The following is a 16,655-nucleotide window of genomic DNA, read 5'->3' as shown; positions in this document are numbered from 1 at the left end:
TGAGATGGCCACCAAGATCACCAGACTTGACTCCGCTCGATTACTACTTGTGGGGTTTCATGAAGGAAGGGGTATATTTTGATGAACCTGCAGATCAAATGGAAACAATGGCAAGGATCATGGCTGCACGAGAACTAATAACGCCGGAAATCCTGCAGTGTGTTCGGGAAAACCTTTTGGAGCGGTGTCATCGGTGCTTAGAAAGGAATGGAGGCCATTTTGAGAACCTTATGGATTAATGATTTTTTTTTTTTTTTTTAATTTACAAATTCTCAATCAATTTTATTATACAGATTTTTGTTATTTTTGTTATTTTATTGTTTTTTTTTATTTTTGAGAATTTGATAATAAAGTTCATAATTTTAGTACAGAAAAGGAATTTTGTTATTTGAGGTTTTACCTATCAATGAATTAATGAATAATCTTAATCAGAATATGAAAATTATCAGGACTTGAGTGCAATTATTTTTGAATTTTTTTATTTGACAATTAACCTGTCAATTAATTAGAAAATAATTTAAATTAAAATATCGAAATTATTAGGACTTGAGTTCAATGTTTCTTTTAATTAATTTTTGAAATTTTACCTGTCAATTAATGGAAAACTAATTTTAATTAAAATATCAAAATTATCACGTCGTGATTGCAATTTCTTTTTGTTTTTTATTTGACATTTTACCTGTCAATTAATTAAAAAATAATTTTAATTTAAATATCAAAACTATCAGGATTTGAGTGCAATTTTTTTAAATTTTTTTACTTGGAATTTTACTTGTCAATTAATTGAAAAATAATTTTAATTAAAATATCAAAATTATCAGGTCGTGATTGCTATTTCTTTTTGATTTTTTCTTGGAATTTTATCTGTTAATCAATTAAAAAACAATTTTAATCAAAATTTTAAAATTATCAGGTCGTGATTGCAATTTCTTTCTAAATTTTTTATTTGACTTTTAACCTGTCAATTAATTGAAAAATAATTTTGATCAAAATATCGAAACTATCAGGTTTTGAGTGCAATTTCTTTTTTATTTTTGTATTTGACATTTTACCTGTCAATTAATTGAAAAATAATTTTAATTAAAATTTTCAAATTATCAGGTCGTGATTGCAATTTCTTTTTATTTTTTTATTTGACATTTTACCTGTCAATTAATTGAAAAATAATTTTAATTAAAATATCAAAATTATCAGGTCGTGATTGCTATTTCTTTTTGATTTTTTTCTTGGAAATTTAACTGTCAATTGAATAGGAAATAATTGTAATTGAAATTCCAGAATTATTAAGACTGAGGACTGATTTTTTCTTTAATTTTTTTATTTGACTTTTTACCGGTCAATTAATTGAAAAATAATTTCAACTAAAATTTTAAAATTATCAGGTCGTGATTGCAATTTCTATTTTATTTTTCTATTTGACATTTTACCTGTCAATTAATTGAAAAATAATTTTAATCAAAATATCGAAATTATCAGGTTTTGAGTGCAATTTTTTTCAAATTTGTTTACTTGGAATTTTACCTGTTAATCAATCAAAAAATAATTTTAATTAAAATATAAAAATTATCAGGTCGTGATTGCAATTTCTTTTTATTTTTGCATTTGACATTTTACCGGTCAATTACTCGAGTAAATATTTTGATTACAATATCAAGGACTTGAGTGCAAGTTCTTTTCAATTCTTTTATTCAAGATTTTACTAGTCAATTAATCAATCAGTAATTCTAATCAAAATAATCAAATTGTCAGAACTTGAGAACAATTCTATGTTAATTTTTTCATTTGAGATTTTACCTGTCAATTTTTCGACATCTAAATTCGATTACAATAATAAATCCATCAGGACGAATGTAATTTCTGTATTTCAGATTTTACATGTCAATTGATTAATTAATAATTTTAATTTAAATAATTAAATTATCAGTAGTTGAGTACAATTTCTTGTTAATTTTTTGATTTTAGACTGTACTTGTAGATTGATCAATCATTAATTTTAATTGAAATAATAAAAAAATTATCACGTCTTGAGGGCAATTCCTTTTTAATTTGTTATTCGAGATTTTGCTAGTCAATTTATTAATTAATAATTTTAATTTGAATTTTGGTGATTTTCTAATTATTTAAATTTATTGACGCTTGCTAACAAAATCAAGAAAAAAATTCTTCAATCCTTTTACTTAGGTCCAGTCGACTCTTGTGCCTTCTTTTAAAAATCATTCTTTATTCGTCAAAAGTAAATAATAAAAGTTTCCAATGTCTTTTCGAGGTCGAGACAAGTCTTGGCCATTCTTTTCGTTCTCCATAATTTCCTTCCAATTCAAATGAAAAAATAAAAATTTCTTATACGTTCATTCGGCTACGGTTGAGTCTAGGGCCTCATTTGTTTTTTTAATTAGTTTTGATGATCAACAATAAAAAATAAAATTTTTGGATCATTTTTTCTGGGTCCGGTCGAAATTGAGCCTTTTATTATAAAAAAGTTAATTATGATGATTAAAAATGAATAGTAAAATTTTTTTATTCATCTCCCTTTCGGTCTGATGGAGTCTTGAGCATTTTTTCGTTTTTAAAGATAATTTCCAGCAAATTAAGTAAGTAATAAAAATTTTCTATCCGTTTGTTTAAGTCCGGTTAAGTCTGTGGCTTATTTTCTTTTTTAAATAATATTTGATTAATAATAAAAATAAAATTTTTTAATTAGTTTCTCTTAGTCTGTTTGAGATTGGGCCTTGTTTCGAAAAGAAATTAATTTGGCTGATTGAAAATGAAAACAAAATTTTTCAATTTATTTTTTTTTTTGGGTCCGGTCGAGTCTTGGGCGATTTTCTTCGTTTTTAAAATAATTCCCATCAAAATAAATAAGTAATTAAAACTATCTATCTGTTTGTTTGGGTCCGGTTGAGTCTGCGGACTATTTTTTTTTAAATAATTTTGTTGATTGAAAATTAATAATAAAATTTTTTAATCATTTTTTTTTGCTCCAGTCGAGATTGGGCCTTTTTTAAAGAAACAATTTTGCTGATTGAAAATAAGGAAAAATTTTTGTACTGTTATTTTTTGGATCCGATCGAGTCTTGGGCATTTTTTCGTTTTTAAAGATAATTTCCAGCAAATTAAGTAAGTAATAAAAATTTTTATCCGTTTGTTTGGGTCCGGTTGAGACTTGGGCCCATTTATTTTTTTATAATAATTTTGTTGATTGAAAATTAATAATAAAATTTTTCAATCATTTTTTCTTGCTCCAGTCGAGATTGGGCTCTTTTTTAAAGAAAAATAATTTTGCTGATTAAAAATAAAAAATAAAATTTTTTCATCCATCTCTTTTTGGATTCCAGTTGAATCTTAGCCTTTTTTTTTTTTTTTGTATTTGAAAATAATCCCCAGCAAAATAAATGAGAATTAAAAATTTACTCTCCGTTTCTGTGGGTCTGGTTAAATCTTGGGCCTTTTTATTTTTTTATTAAATTTTTTCGAATAAAAATAAAAATTAAAATTTTTCCTCTGTCTTAGAGTACCCGGTTAGCTTTAATTCAGCGTTACAACGCCTCCAATAATGCTGCGATACACGGACACACACTCATACATTAAGCCGTCCGCTTGCGACCTCATCATCCACTCATTCACACTTACGTACTCGGCTCATAGCGTCACAATCCCCTCTCATGCTCGGCTTTGTGTGAGCGAGTAAGCTGCTATTGCAGCATCTCACTCTCGCGTCTCCTCTACTTCCCCGCTCATTTTCATTTCTCGAATAGCGCGCTTCTGATTGGCTATCGTTTTTAATTCATAACTCAAATTCTATGGCCCAAAAAAATTTTTGGCTCAGGAACTTTCGATTCAGTATTTTTTTCTCTATCGACCCCAACAATTACTCCCGCCACTTCAGAGACACCCTGTATATTTTATTTCACAATTAGTAAAATCATTTATTGGAGTATAATATTCCTCGAGCAATAGAGCACTTATTAGCTGCATTATGAATGTAAAACATATACGTTCACTATGAGCCCTGTAATGCTATGAAAAATTATTTAAGGCAAAAATGCCCATGTATGCGCCATCTATTAGATTAATACTACATCAATTAGAACGGCCTGTTTTATCTATTTTTTTAGCAATAAGCTTAGTCGCTAGTAGGTAGCACTGCTTAACATTTTTAACCATCATAAACGGGTAGACCTCTATAGCCATGAAAGTGATGACTTAAATAACCGATAACATAGGTTCCGATGACTTGAATTCCTATAGCCCAGATTCCGATTACCAAGATTCCGATAGCCAAGATTTTTAATTACCAAGATTCCGATAGCCAAGATTTTTAATTACCAAGATTCCGATAGCCAAGATTTTTAATTACCAAGATTCCGATAGCCAAGATTTTTAATTACCACGATTCCGATAGCCAAGATTTTTGATTGGATATAATCCCATTAACCCAGAATCCCGATGGAGTAAAATTCCAAATGCATCTGTGAAAAAATTTTTATTCAGATAGGTGGCGCTATTTTATTGCAGCTCATATTTTCCATAATACTTTAAGACTGTTTACATCAAACGACAGCACATTATAAGGAGTAATTTAAAAAATTTTTAAAGTTTTAAAATTTTGATTCTAATTCCGTATAGAACTAATTATATTTGTAATTAATTAATTAATTAATTTTAAATAATTAAATAGAAAGGTATAACACCAAATTAATAATGAATTTTTTTATTTTAAGATTTTTAATTATTTTAATATAAAAACTAATCACTCAAAATTTATAAAATTTTATTTTTCAAATATACCATAGCTACTATTAACATTTTTATTTTTTAATTAGTTCATAAAATAACTAATAATAAAATATTATTTTTTTAATTTCATCCAAAAACACCTGATGATAAAAAAATATCAATCTAAAATTTTATCTTAATAATTAAACTGGAGGTCACTAGAATTCATTATTAAAATATAATAAAAATAAAAATAATTAATAAAAACTATTCTAAACAGGCCATTTACGACCAATGATTCGTCGAGGGCCTCCCAGGTATATTGTACGAGCAATTCTTCGTAATTTGGCTCATCGTCGAGCTCCAACGACCCAATCGGCAGCCCACAAGTCACGCAATGCCCAGGCTTAACCGTATCGCAGTGCTGGAGTTGCATAATTTCGACGCTAAAAATCCAGGTGCACCAGCTGGACCAACTAACAGACAACGACGTAAGCATTACGTACGTAAAAACCGAGGCAAAAAGCAAAGAGGAGCAGTGAAGGGTGTAAGTAACAATTCCAGGTTCACCAGTTAAGCCAGTGGTGTTATACTGACAGGGACTGAGCCTGCTGTGATTCCTGTCCACTCAGGCGATAACCTCCCTTATGATCATTACCTCCGAGATATCAATATTCAGCCTGGGTCAATTGTTAAGCGACTGTACCGCGGACTCGCTAAAGGCCAAGAGTCAGTCGACATTCCGGCAAAGGGACACTCCTCCGAGCAAGTTGATAGTTACGAGCACTTGAAATTGGAAGAAGCGCATTTATCAGCACCACTTGCAGTAAATTTAGTCTCTTCTCTGCTTAACGATCGCCCGCACTCCTCTCATTCCCAACTCCAGCACTGCGATACGGTTAAGCCTGGGCATTGCGTGACTTGTGGGCTGCCGATTGGGTCGTTGGAGCTCGACGATGAGCCAAATTACGAAGAATTGCTCGTACAATATACCTGGGAGGCCCTCGACGAATCATTGGTCGTAAATGGCCTGTTTAGAATAGTTTTTATTAATTATTTTTATTTTTATTATATTTTAATAATGAATTCTAGTGACCTCCAGTTTAATTATTAAGATAAAATTTTAGATTGATATTTTTTTATCATCAGGTGTTTTTGGATGAAATTAAAAAAATAATATTTTATTATTAGTTATTTTATGAACTAATTAAAAAAATAAAAATGTTAATAGTAGCTATGGTATATTTGAAAAATAAAATTTTATAAATTTTGAGTGATTAGTTTTTATATTAAAATAATTAAAAAATCTTAAAATAAAAAAAAATTCATTATTAATTTGGTGTTATACCTTTCTATTTAATTATTTAAAATTAATTAATTAATTAATTACAAATATAATTAGTTCTATACGGAATTAGAATCAAAATTTTAAAACTTTAAAAATTTTTTAAATTACTCCTTATAATGTGCTGTCGTTTGATGTAAACAGTCTTAAAGTATTATGGAAAATATGAGCTGCAATAAAATAGCGCCACCTATCTGAATAAAAATTTTTTCACAGATGCATTTGGAATTTTACTCCATCGGGATTCTGGGTTAATGGGATTATATCCAATCAAAAATCTTGGCTATCGGAATCTTGGTAATTAAAAATCTTGGCTATCGGAATCTTGGTAATTAAAAATCTTGGCTATCGGAATCTTGGTAATTAAAAATCTTGGCTATCGGAATCTTGGTAATTAAAAATCTTGGCTATCGGAATCTTGGTAATCGGAATCTGGGCTATAGGAATTCAAGTCATCGGAACCTATGTTATCGGTTATTTAAGTCATCACTTTCATGGCTATAGAGGTCTACCCAGATAAACAATTAGCAATCGAAGCAAAAAACTTTTCGACAAAATGGTCCGATTTTGGATTTTTTTTTTTTTTTAAAACACTCAGAAAAATATTCTGAACATTTGTGTGTATGTGGGAAGTGTTGCTTTTTTTTTGTTTAAAAAATAGCATTTTAGCGTTGAGCTTCAAATTAAAATATCTCGGAAACAACGCAAAAGTAGTCGAGACATATTGTGTATGAAATTTAGAAAATTAAATAAGAAATAAAATGAGCCAAATCCGATGTCTCTACAACCAATACTTTACGAGATATTAATTTTTTAATGAAAAAAAAACGCGGTTCCGCGCAAGCGCTCATAAACAAATAGCTGTAACTCCGCAAAAAATCAATCGATTTACTTTTTTTTTTTTAAATTAAAGCTTTTACTGTCTCTTATAAGCAAAAAAATTGGCTAAGCTTAAAAAAATTTTTTCGAATTTTTATGAATAATTTTCAGTTTTTTATATTTATGCAATAAAAAATAGTTAAAATAAAATAAAAATAATTTTTTTTTGCATAATTAAATTTTTTCGGCAATAAAGAATTGACCTGAAAAAAAATTTTTTTAATACAAAATTACAGATGACTAGTTTAAAAAAATATGAGCTCTACGGGGTTTCGATGTCGGGACCTGAGGAATTGAGCATGCGCCATTCCCCTCAATCGCTGACGGAGAAAAATGAGAGAAATAATGTGAGGCAAATAATAACAATAGTAAGCGGCCGCTCAGAAACTCGGAGTAATTTCTGTTTTTATATTTTTCTTGTAATTTTTTGTTTTTTTTCTAAGTCTTAATTAACTTTTAAAAAATCGATTCCACAAAGTAGGTATCAATCGATTCAGAATTTCATGAATCGTAAAGATATCCTATCGTGTGGGGAACTTTTTTTTAAAATTTTTTCTATTTGTTTAAACAAATCGTTAGTTAACAAAAAAAAATTCATTTCCACAATATAGGTATCAATCGAATCAGAATTTCACGAATCGTGAAGATATCCTATGGTGTGGGAAACTTTTTTTTAATTTTTTCTATTTGTCTAAACAAATCATTATTTAACAAAAAAAAAATCATTTCTACAATATAGGTATGAAACGATTCCAAATTTCACGAATCGTGAAGATATCCTATCGTGTGGGGAACTTTTTTTTTCTTATTTTTTCCATTTGTTTAAACAAATCATTATTTAACAAAAAAAAATTAATTCCACAATATAGGTATCAATCGATTCAGAATTTCATGAATCATAAAGATATCCTATCGTGGGGCACCGACAGCACTTAAGTTTACACTGTGTCATAGATAAAATAGTATCCATTTATTAAGTATAAAATTATTTAAACAATTATCTAGGATATCGCAATTGATGTCGTAGGGCGTAATCTACGACACAGTGTAAATTTGAGTGATGTCGGTGTCTAAGTCGAATGACATATTTAATTCGAGTCCAGATTGTTTCAAAGATTTCTTTAATTAAATATTATTGATTCATTTATTTGTTTGATATTTATTATTTACCAGTGACCCGGTCCGCTTCGCTGAGCCTCAGTCAAAATGACTAAAGTTTTTGTTATAATTTTTTATTTTATTATAATGATCAATTAATTTTTAAGTTCGAACAATAATAATTAATATAGAGCAATAACTAAAATTAATAAAATCATAAGTAATGAATTTTGCATTATTCATCGTCAAATAAAAGATTCCTACCAAATTTAAAGTCTGTAGTAGAAGTTACAGTGTGGAAATGGAAATTTAATATTCTAACACCCACCCCCGCAATCCTTATTGGGGATGGATTGTTGTAAAATCCGCTCTTAGATCATTTCCGCATCACATATAGAAGACTCCACCTAAATTTGCCGTCTGTAGGATCTACAATTTGAAAGTTACAAATTTTCATTGTTAATATCCACCCCCGCGACCCCCCTGTGGAGCGAGCTATCGTCAAATTCGTTTATAGATTATTTATATATCTCTTACGGAAGATTTCTACCAAATTTGGGAGCTATAGGAGCTATAGTTTACAAACGAGAATTATTCATTGTTAACGCCCCTTCAATCCCCTTTGAGGGGGAATTTTTTAAAAATTTTTTTACATACAAACCTTCTCCTAAAAATTCTGAAAACAACAAAAAAAATTTAGCTCAATCGGTCCAACCGTTCTTAAGTGATGCGTGGACATACATGCGGCATTTTATTTTTATTTATATAGAATAGATAGTAAATAGATAGATGTATAGATATATTAATTTATGAATAAATATCGACTTATTGAGTATAGAATCATTTAAACAATTATCTAGGATGTCGCAATCGATGTCGTACGACGTAATCTATGACACAGTGTGAACTTGAGTTATGTCGGTGTCCAAGTCGAACGACATTTATGATTTAATCCGAGATTGTCTCCAAGATTAATTCAAAAAAATATTATCTATTTATCAAGTATAAAATCATTTAAACATTTATCTAGGATGTCGAAATTGATGTCGTACGACGTTATCTACGATATAGCATAAACTTAAGTCATGTCGGTGTCTAAGTCGGACGACATCTTTTATATCCAGCGAGACGGTCATCTCGCCGGACATCTCGCAGGCGGTCTCGCTGGACATCTCGCTAGTTGTTTTGCAGGACGTCTCGCCGGACATCTCGCTGGCCGTCTCGCTAAGAGTCTCGCAAATATGCTATGACGTACATCAAGCGCTTAGCGAAGTCCTGAGCGAGACCGAGCAAGCAAAATCAGAGATTTTTCAATAATTATTTTATGTATTGTCTATATCTATATTTTTGTCTGTTTGAAATTGCTATTATTTCAGTAAGACAATTTTATTAGTTAAAATTTTTTTCTTTATTCTTGGTTGAAGTTTATATATTTAAAAATACGTAATTTATTTTGTCAATTCTCCGGAAGTTATATTTTTAATAATTGCATCATCTTAAATCAATAATGTTTTCTGTGAAAAGGAAAAGATAAAAAAAAATATACAAATACGTTCTAGGTTGTAATTGCACGTTTTGTTTTTTTTTCTGTGAGAAATCGAACTTTTCAAATTAAATAAATATCATTTAACTTGAAGTCTGCTGTGGCAGTGTTACTTAACTTATTTATTATTCTTTTTTATTTTTTTTTAATTTCTAAAGCTTGTCTGTGATTGGTCAATTTACATTTTGAATAACTCAAAAACTATTGAGAATATCGAAAAGCGACTAAGGAACTTTATTTTTAGAATCGACTCCTCTGTCTACAGTTTCCCGCTGTGAAGGTCATTCTGAATCACCCTGTATATAACCTTAAAAACGAACATACAATCGTGGTCAGTAATTTAAGTATGTTTTTAATATTACTGGAAAATAGCCGTTTGTAAAATAGAATGTTTATTAACTCGAAATTTGGAAATCAGTTGATAATGTCATTTGTAAAATTTGTCGCAACTAAAAAATGATATTAATGAAATTAGCGAAATTTAAATTTCACCAATTATAAATTTAGTCATTTAAAAAATAGCGAAAAACAAAAATCTATAGGTACGTGAATTTAGCCAATTCTTAATGCAGAAACTTGTAAAATTAGCCGATTATAAACTTTGTGAAATGTAAAATTAGCCGTTTCTAAATCTCTCGTAATTCCTTAACGGATCGACGGATCAAAAAACGCTTTCAGAAACGAGGCATCTGAAAGGACTTCCATAAATTTAGTTTCTCTGAAAATTAGAGCAGATTCGACTGACTCATTCAAAAGGTATAAGAAGTTTGAAAACGGCTAATTTTACAATTCGTAAAGTTTACAATCGACTAATTTTATAAGTTTCTGCAGTAAGAATTTGCTAAATTCACGTAGCCGAAGATTTTTGTTTTTCGCTATTTTATAAATGACTGAATTTTGATTTGGTGAAATTTCCATTTCGCTAATTTCATTAATATCATTTTTTATTTGCGACTAATTTTATAAATGACATTATCAACTAATTTTCAAATTTATAGTTTATAAACGTTCGAGTTTAAAAATGGCTATTTACCCGTAAACTTAAAAACATACTTAAATTAATGACCACGATTGTATCTAATGACATATAGTTATATATAAATTATATGAAGTTATATATAGATTATATATGGTTCTATAAAATTATATATAATTTTTTTTACCCGGGTAACGGAATCGATATGTAATTACTTCTTATTAATCATGGGGTTATAATATTTATCGGGCGTATAACCTGTTTTCAGTATCTAAATTAAATACCTAACATAAGTACTTCCACTCTTTACATTGATTGAGACATCACTATATATATTGACTCTGGGTATCATTATAGTTCTTATCTGTACTTATTGTGGGAACATTTTGATAACAACATGGATCCACTCTGGTTACGTAATGGGTTTTGTATGTAACCATTATGGGAACTTTAAGATGACAAAATGTATCCACTCTGGGCACATTATGGTAACATATTGGTTACAGTACGTATTCACTCTGAAAACACTCTATTATCATTATGTATTCACTCTGGAAACACTCTGTTTTCAAAATGTATTCATTATGGTTTCACTACATATCCATTAGTAGTGAAGCTGGGGGGTGATACCGACATTACAGGAATCTGTTTTACCAACAAAGTGTTCGTGTCCATGCTAAGTACCGTTTGTCGATATGAGTGACCTGTTTTACCGACAGTTTGAGGATATGGTCGAGGTTTTGCAGGTGGCGCTGGTGGTGAATTCCGCCGCCATCTTACTGTCCGCCATTTTTAAAATTTATCCGCCATTTTGAATTGTGAATCCGTCATTTGAATCCGCCATTTTGAATCCGTCATCTGGTTTCTGCTATCAGCCATTTGAATCCGCCATCTGGTGGCTGCTATCCGCCATTTTGAATCAGATTTCCGCCATCTGGTGGCTGCTATCTGAAATCCGCCATTCTGAATCCGCCATTTTGAATTTGCTATCTGAAATCCGCCATCTGGTGACCGCTATCCGCCATTTTGAATTGTGAATTCACCATTTTGTTAAAAAATGCACCTGTGATCTAACCATCAACTATAGTTGCTTAGATCACAGGTGCATTTCATTGTTTATATTCCGAAAAGATTAATATATTCAAACTGCATGTATGACGAGTACATGCGAGAAGATACACCATCTGGTGAGGTTTTTGTCAACCTTAGGTTTAAGCCTGTTCAAGGTCATACGCAGTTTTCTTTGTTCTCCTGCGTAGTAGATGACGTCATCAGATAGGTTTGAACCTGTTCAAGGTCGCGTAACTGCGTAGTTTTCTTTGTTCTATTTCTAACTGCGTAGTAGATGACGTCATCAGACAGGTTTAGACTTGTTTTGTGAAAGGGGTGGGGAAATTTCCACGAACCAGATGACTCATTCTGTTCTAGAATTTTCTAACTGCACAGTAGATGACTCATTCTGTTCTAGAATTTTCTTACTGCGCAGTAGATGACGTCATCAAACCGGTTTCGAGGTAGAGGAGTGGGGGTAACTACGCAGAATTTTCTGCCTATATAAGCAGCTCGCTGAGAGCGTACTTCATAAAAAACGAAGTACACGTCTCCAGTGAAGTACCAGTTGTCGACAGACAGTAGTGAAGTATTGGTGATATACATCTTCTGCCTATCAGTATTACTAATTGTAAGTATTCATTTACTGTCTAATTAAAATATGAATTGAATGAAGAATCATTTAATTAATTAAAAATTTTTACAGCTATCAATCATGGATTTTACCAAGATAAATGAGGTTAATTGTCTTACTCGGATTCTTCCTGTTAAAAAAATGATTCATTTGGAGTTTAATCGAGAATATAAGATTAATGGTATCAAAGCTATTACAACTCAGTATGGGACTAGGATTGTTGCCAATCTAAACGATGAATTTAACATTTATCTACCATCTAGAACTATTCAACATTTAAAAGATGATAACTTCCTGAAGAGTTTGAATGAATTAATAGATTCAAACTATCTGTTTCTACGTTTCCATGGTGGAAAATATAATAAATTTGAATTTATTAATTCTAGTCTTGATGTAAAAATGACCAGTGGAATTATTTAATCAATAAAATATTGGATTTCAATATAAATAATTCATTATTTTTATTTATAATTCCTCACATTTTTAATTTAAGATTAATATTTATAATTCAAATTCAATAAGTTATACTTAATCATAATTTTTTAAGTTACTTATCATAATGATAGTTTGAATTTCGCGCTTCTTGTACTAGAGCCATCTACTATCAGTTTATTCTTAGAGCGTGAAAGCTGTCAATTCATAAATATTAAAAAAATTTTCTAGTTATATATACATATACAGAATAATACATGACTTTTAATTTAAATAAAAGATAAATAATTATTATTAGTTTATAATATTTTGTTATTAATATTATTAATATTTATTTAAATTAAAAGTTATGTATTATTTGATAAACTAATATGGGGTTGATGTGCTCTGTATCGTCAAATCCAAAAATCTTCTATATATTTTGAAAATCAATACTCAGTTTTTATTTTTAAATGGTTATATAAAATAATGCATGACTTTTAATTTAAACAAATATTAATTATAAAATTTTAGAAAACAAAAACTGATTATTGATTATCATAATTAAAAAATCAAAAACCATTACGCCATCTGTTGATAAGTATTAATATCAGTAGTAGTGTTGGAAAATTATTTGAATTTAATAACTAACAATAATTAATTCTATTCTGAATTAAATGTGTTAGGATGAAATAATAATAACAATTGTAATTCATTTATTTTAGATTTATTGAGTGCTTACAAACCAATCTTTTAAATTTTTACATTTTCCAAGGCACATAAATCAGATAAACGATCATGATAATTACAAAAATGATTGTTACAAATTTTCATACTTTTAGAGAGGGACATTTGAAATTATCGAGATCGATTACAATTTTATTATTACAATCAATTAAATTTTGAACCCATAACTTTTTCTCGATACCTTTGACATAAATAATTTTTTTATTACAAGTTAAATAATTAAGAACTTCTTTGAGCTTGTAATATGAAGTTGTTCCAGCGTTCCAACCGATTCCATGATAATTTCGAATCAGCCAGGTATTCAGACGTTGATAGTTGGCTGGTAGCACTTTCCAGTGATATGGCGGTTGAAATAGTGTGTATGACAACTCTTCAAGATTATCAATATCATGTTGAATTGTTATTGAGGCCAACTCCTTAACAATGAAGCGATTATCAGCTCCTCTGAATCCTTGAACGTCTAGAATGATCTCCATTTTTACTGCTCTTGACAACGAAGAGTGACTGAATGATGACTCTTACAATCAATTCAACCTTTTTATAACCCGATCTCTGGATTTTACCCCCACCACTCGATAATCTTATTGGTTAATTAATAATTTGATTGGTTATTCAAACTACGTCGTAGAGTTTTAAACTGCGTAGTAGATGATGTCATCAGACAGGTTTGAACCGGTTCAAGGTCTCGTAGCTGTGCAGTTTTTCTTTGTTCTATTTCTGTTGGGTAGTAGATGACGTCCTCTCATTTTTACAGGTTATGTTTATGCTTTCCCGCCATTTAACTCATTTTACAGGTTATGTTTATGCTTTCCCACCATTTAACTTATGATTTCAGGTTATGTTAAACTTCTTGTGCGTCATCTATCATAACTGCGCAGTTTCTATTTTTAGATTATGAGTCATACTATTCTAGAATTTTTCCAACTGCGCAGTAGATGACGTCATTACCTTGCTATAAAAGCAGCGCGCCGCGAGCATACTTCATCGAAGTGAAGTACGAGTGAAGTACCATAGTGTTGTGTGTTAGAAAATATCAAGCTTTTGAAATCTGCTGTTCTGAAACTGTTTTCTGAAGCCTGCTACCACCTGTTGAAATCTGCTACCTCGTGCTGGAATCTGCTACTTGAAATCTGCTGAAGAAATCTCAATCATGGCACCGTACCGTAAACATCCTGTTACCGATACAATGCATGAAATTGAGAGATCAACAACTTTCAAGCGTGTCAAAGTTGAAGATAAAACTCCAAGCCCGTTGATGTTCAAGAGGATGTGTGAACTTGAGGTGGGAAAAACTTACAAGCTAACTGGGATTAGAACGGTTATGACAGATCATGGACTCAACGTTGAAATCGATCTGGAAAACCACTTTTCAACGTTCTTCCCTGCTACCACCAACCAGAAATATCTCAACAATCCTGATATGATATTTAAAATGAAATTTTTAATCTTATGCAATACTTTAAATCGACACTACATTGGGGCCAATTATAATAAATTCAAGCTTATTAATCACTCTGGGAAAACAATTACAGAAATTGTGAGAGAATTGTGTTTTGATATGTGCACTTAACTTTTATTCTAAATAATTGTTTTATACTTAACTTTTATACTAAATAATTTTTTATACTTATTCTAGTAAGGTTTGTAATTAAAAAACATTAAATTACAAAAACATTGTTATTTATTTACTATTTTTAATTACATTAAGTTTATTGATTAGTATAGGATCAATAATGTTATTGATTTGTTGTATTCGTCGGCGAAATCGTTCTCCGTCTCTTGCTGCTTGTTCCCATGGTCCTTTCCTCGCTTGTCTGGATGCAAAGTCCCATACATACATGTAATGTATGGTGGGCTTGGGGTCAAACTGCACCATTAAGTAAGTTTTCTCACAGTGCTGCTGATGGGATTGTACTCAATTATTCGGTCGTGAATTATCAAGCAGTAAGCAGCAGTTTGATTTGGAAACTGTGCTGATGATTCAAATTCCAGGCGTATATCCACAGGTCCAGACTTGATTGACTCGTTCTGCTTGGAACAGTTAATTATATACAGAGGTGCTGTACTTAGAAATTTTTTCTTAGCCAATAGCCGTTCAGCTTCTTTCCCATAGTAAGCACTTTGAAAATTTGTGTACATATCATACATCAAGGCATACTGATTATGCACAATGTTGAGGTTCAAATTTCCATATGGATAACTCTGAGAGTTCAAGAACAGCTTAATGTCTCTTATGCTACAGTGATCAAACTCGCTTGCGTTTTGATTCGATTGATTCTTTCTTGCTGTTTGGAATCCAAGGATAACAAAACGAGGTTTCTCAAGCTGATTTGTCGTTTTGATTACCCAAATATGCTTGTTGGTAGCTGGTAGCAGTGGATACTCATACAATTCCCAAGTCCGGAAACTGATTGGGATAGCTGGATCGGAGGTTATGTAATTCAGCACCATAATTTTTTGCTTGTCAGACATTGTTATGTATGGTACAATCCACTCAATTTTTTGAATCGTAATTGAAGCATTTTCATTCTCAACGGTAACAACATAAGCATTTTGATCAGTATTTGATCTGATCAGTATCAATTCATGCTTGGCATTCACGATAATTCGTTGATAATCTTCAGCAAATCCAAGAATGAAACTCAGCGGTACTGAGACATCAAAGTAACCGCTATTATCAGTCAGCTTGTTGTCATCTTCATTAACAATCCAACCAGCATTTTCCAGAATATTTTGTTGTCCCGGACTCAGAGAAGCGTATCCTTTCATAACACTGGTGATACCAACATTCTTACATCTATCGATTTCTACACCATTGAGTTCATAACGTATCTCTTCAAACATATGACAAACAGCCATGTTGACCATCTTCGTAGTAGCACTTACAGCAGTACCATCAGCTTTCCTCATTCTTCCATAAAAATGTAATGTGCTCTTGCTTGGGAGCAAGCACAGATCTTGATGTTGAACAGCAATCCTGATTTCATCACTGTTGTTGAATGTTGATGATGCATATGGTAAGTGTGAATGAGCTTCATAGTGTGCAATAGACTCATCGAAAATAATTGATTTTTTTATATCTAAGATTTCCGCCATGGTATCACACAAGCTAGACAACAAAAATTTATTTTTATCTTGTGAATTTTCCACGTAATTTTAGTCCTAGACTTTTTAGGAACTCTGCGTTTTGACGTGTCAACACTTTCAGAGCTCGAAGATGACTGATAATCTTTGGACATCCTGCAATCCTTTTATA

General features: G+C 30.7%; 1 protein-coding gene and 1 long non-coding RNA gene across 5 annotated transcripts; both read left to right on the top strand.

The window, feature by feature from the left end:
* Positions 1–4,402: 4,402 nt before the first annotated feature.
* On the top strand, positions 4,403–5,845 carry LOC141533988 (uncharacterized). Of its 3 annotated transcripts, none has more exons than XR_012480363.1 (3): positions 4,403–4,574; positions 4,997–5,218; positions 5,316–5,453. XR_012480363.1 is itself a non-coding variant. In XM_074253110.1 (2 exons), exons 1-2 carry the CDS (start codon positions 5,114–5,116, stop codon positions 5,828–5,830), a joined length of 609 nt encoding a protein of 202 aa, XP_074109211.1. In that variant the 5' UTR covers positions 5,101–5,113; the 3' UTR covers positions 5,831–5,845. The 3 variants fall into 3 exon arrangements, 1 of the variants encoding a protein (XP_074109211.1); XR_012480362.1 differs by having other exon boundaries at positions 4,997–5,207; positions 5,281–5,420; XM_074253110.1 differs by lacking the exon at positions 4,403–4,574 and having other exon boundaries at positions 5,101–5,207; positions 5,316–5,845.
* A 1,385-nt stretch (positions 5,846–7,230) lies between these two features.
* LOC141533992 (uncharacterized) lies at positions 7,231–12,692 on the top strand. 2 transcript variants are annotated; one of them, XR_012480368.1, is made up of 3 exons: positions 7,231–7,333; positions 12,026–12,238; positions 12,314–12,692. It is a non-coding gene; the product is annotated as an uncharacterized LOC141533992 (long non-coding RNA). The 2 variants fall into 2 exon arrangements; XR_012480367.1 differs by lacking the exon at positions 7,231–7,333 and having other exon boundaries at positions 11,955–12,238.
* Positions 12,693–16,655: the final 3,963 nt, after the last annotated feature.

This window comes from Cotesia typhae, unplaced genomic scaffold (assembly GCF_013202065.1).
Source record: "Cotesia typhae breed Kobodo isofemale line unplaced genomic scaffold, CoteBio_Ctyphae scaffold_13, whole genome shotgun sequence".
Lineage (NCBI taxonomy): Eukaryota > Metazoa > Arthropoda > Insecta > Hymenoptera > Braconidae > Cotesia > Cotesia typhae.
The sequence above is the reverse complement of the archived record's forward strand: the minus strand, read 5'-3'. Positions and strand labels throughout refer to the sequence as shown.

Bases quoted from the DNA above. Each gene is read 5' to 3' on its own strand.
- LOC141533988 (XM_074253110.1), top strand. From the start codon at position 5,114: ATGCCCAGGCTTAACCGTATCGCAGTGCTGGAGTTGCATAATTTCGAC. The intron at 5,208-5,315 runs GTAAGCATTACG...TTATACTGACAG, and splicing joins ACCAACTAACAGACAACGAC to GGACTGAGCCTGCTGTGATT.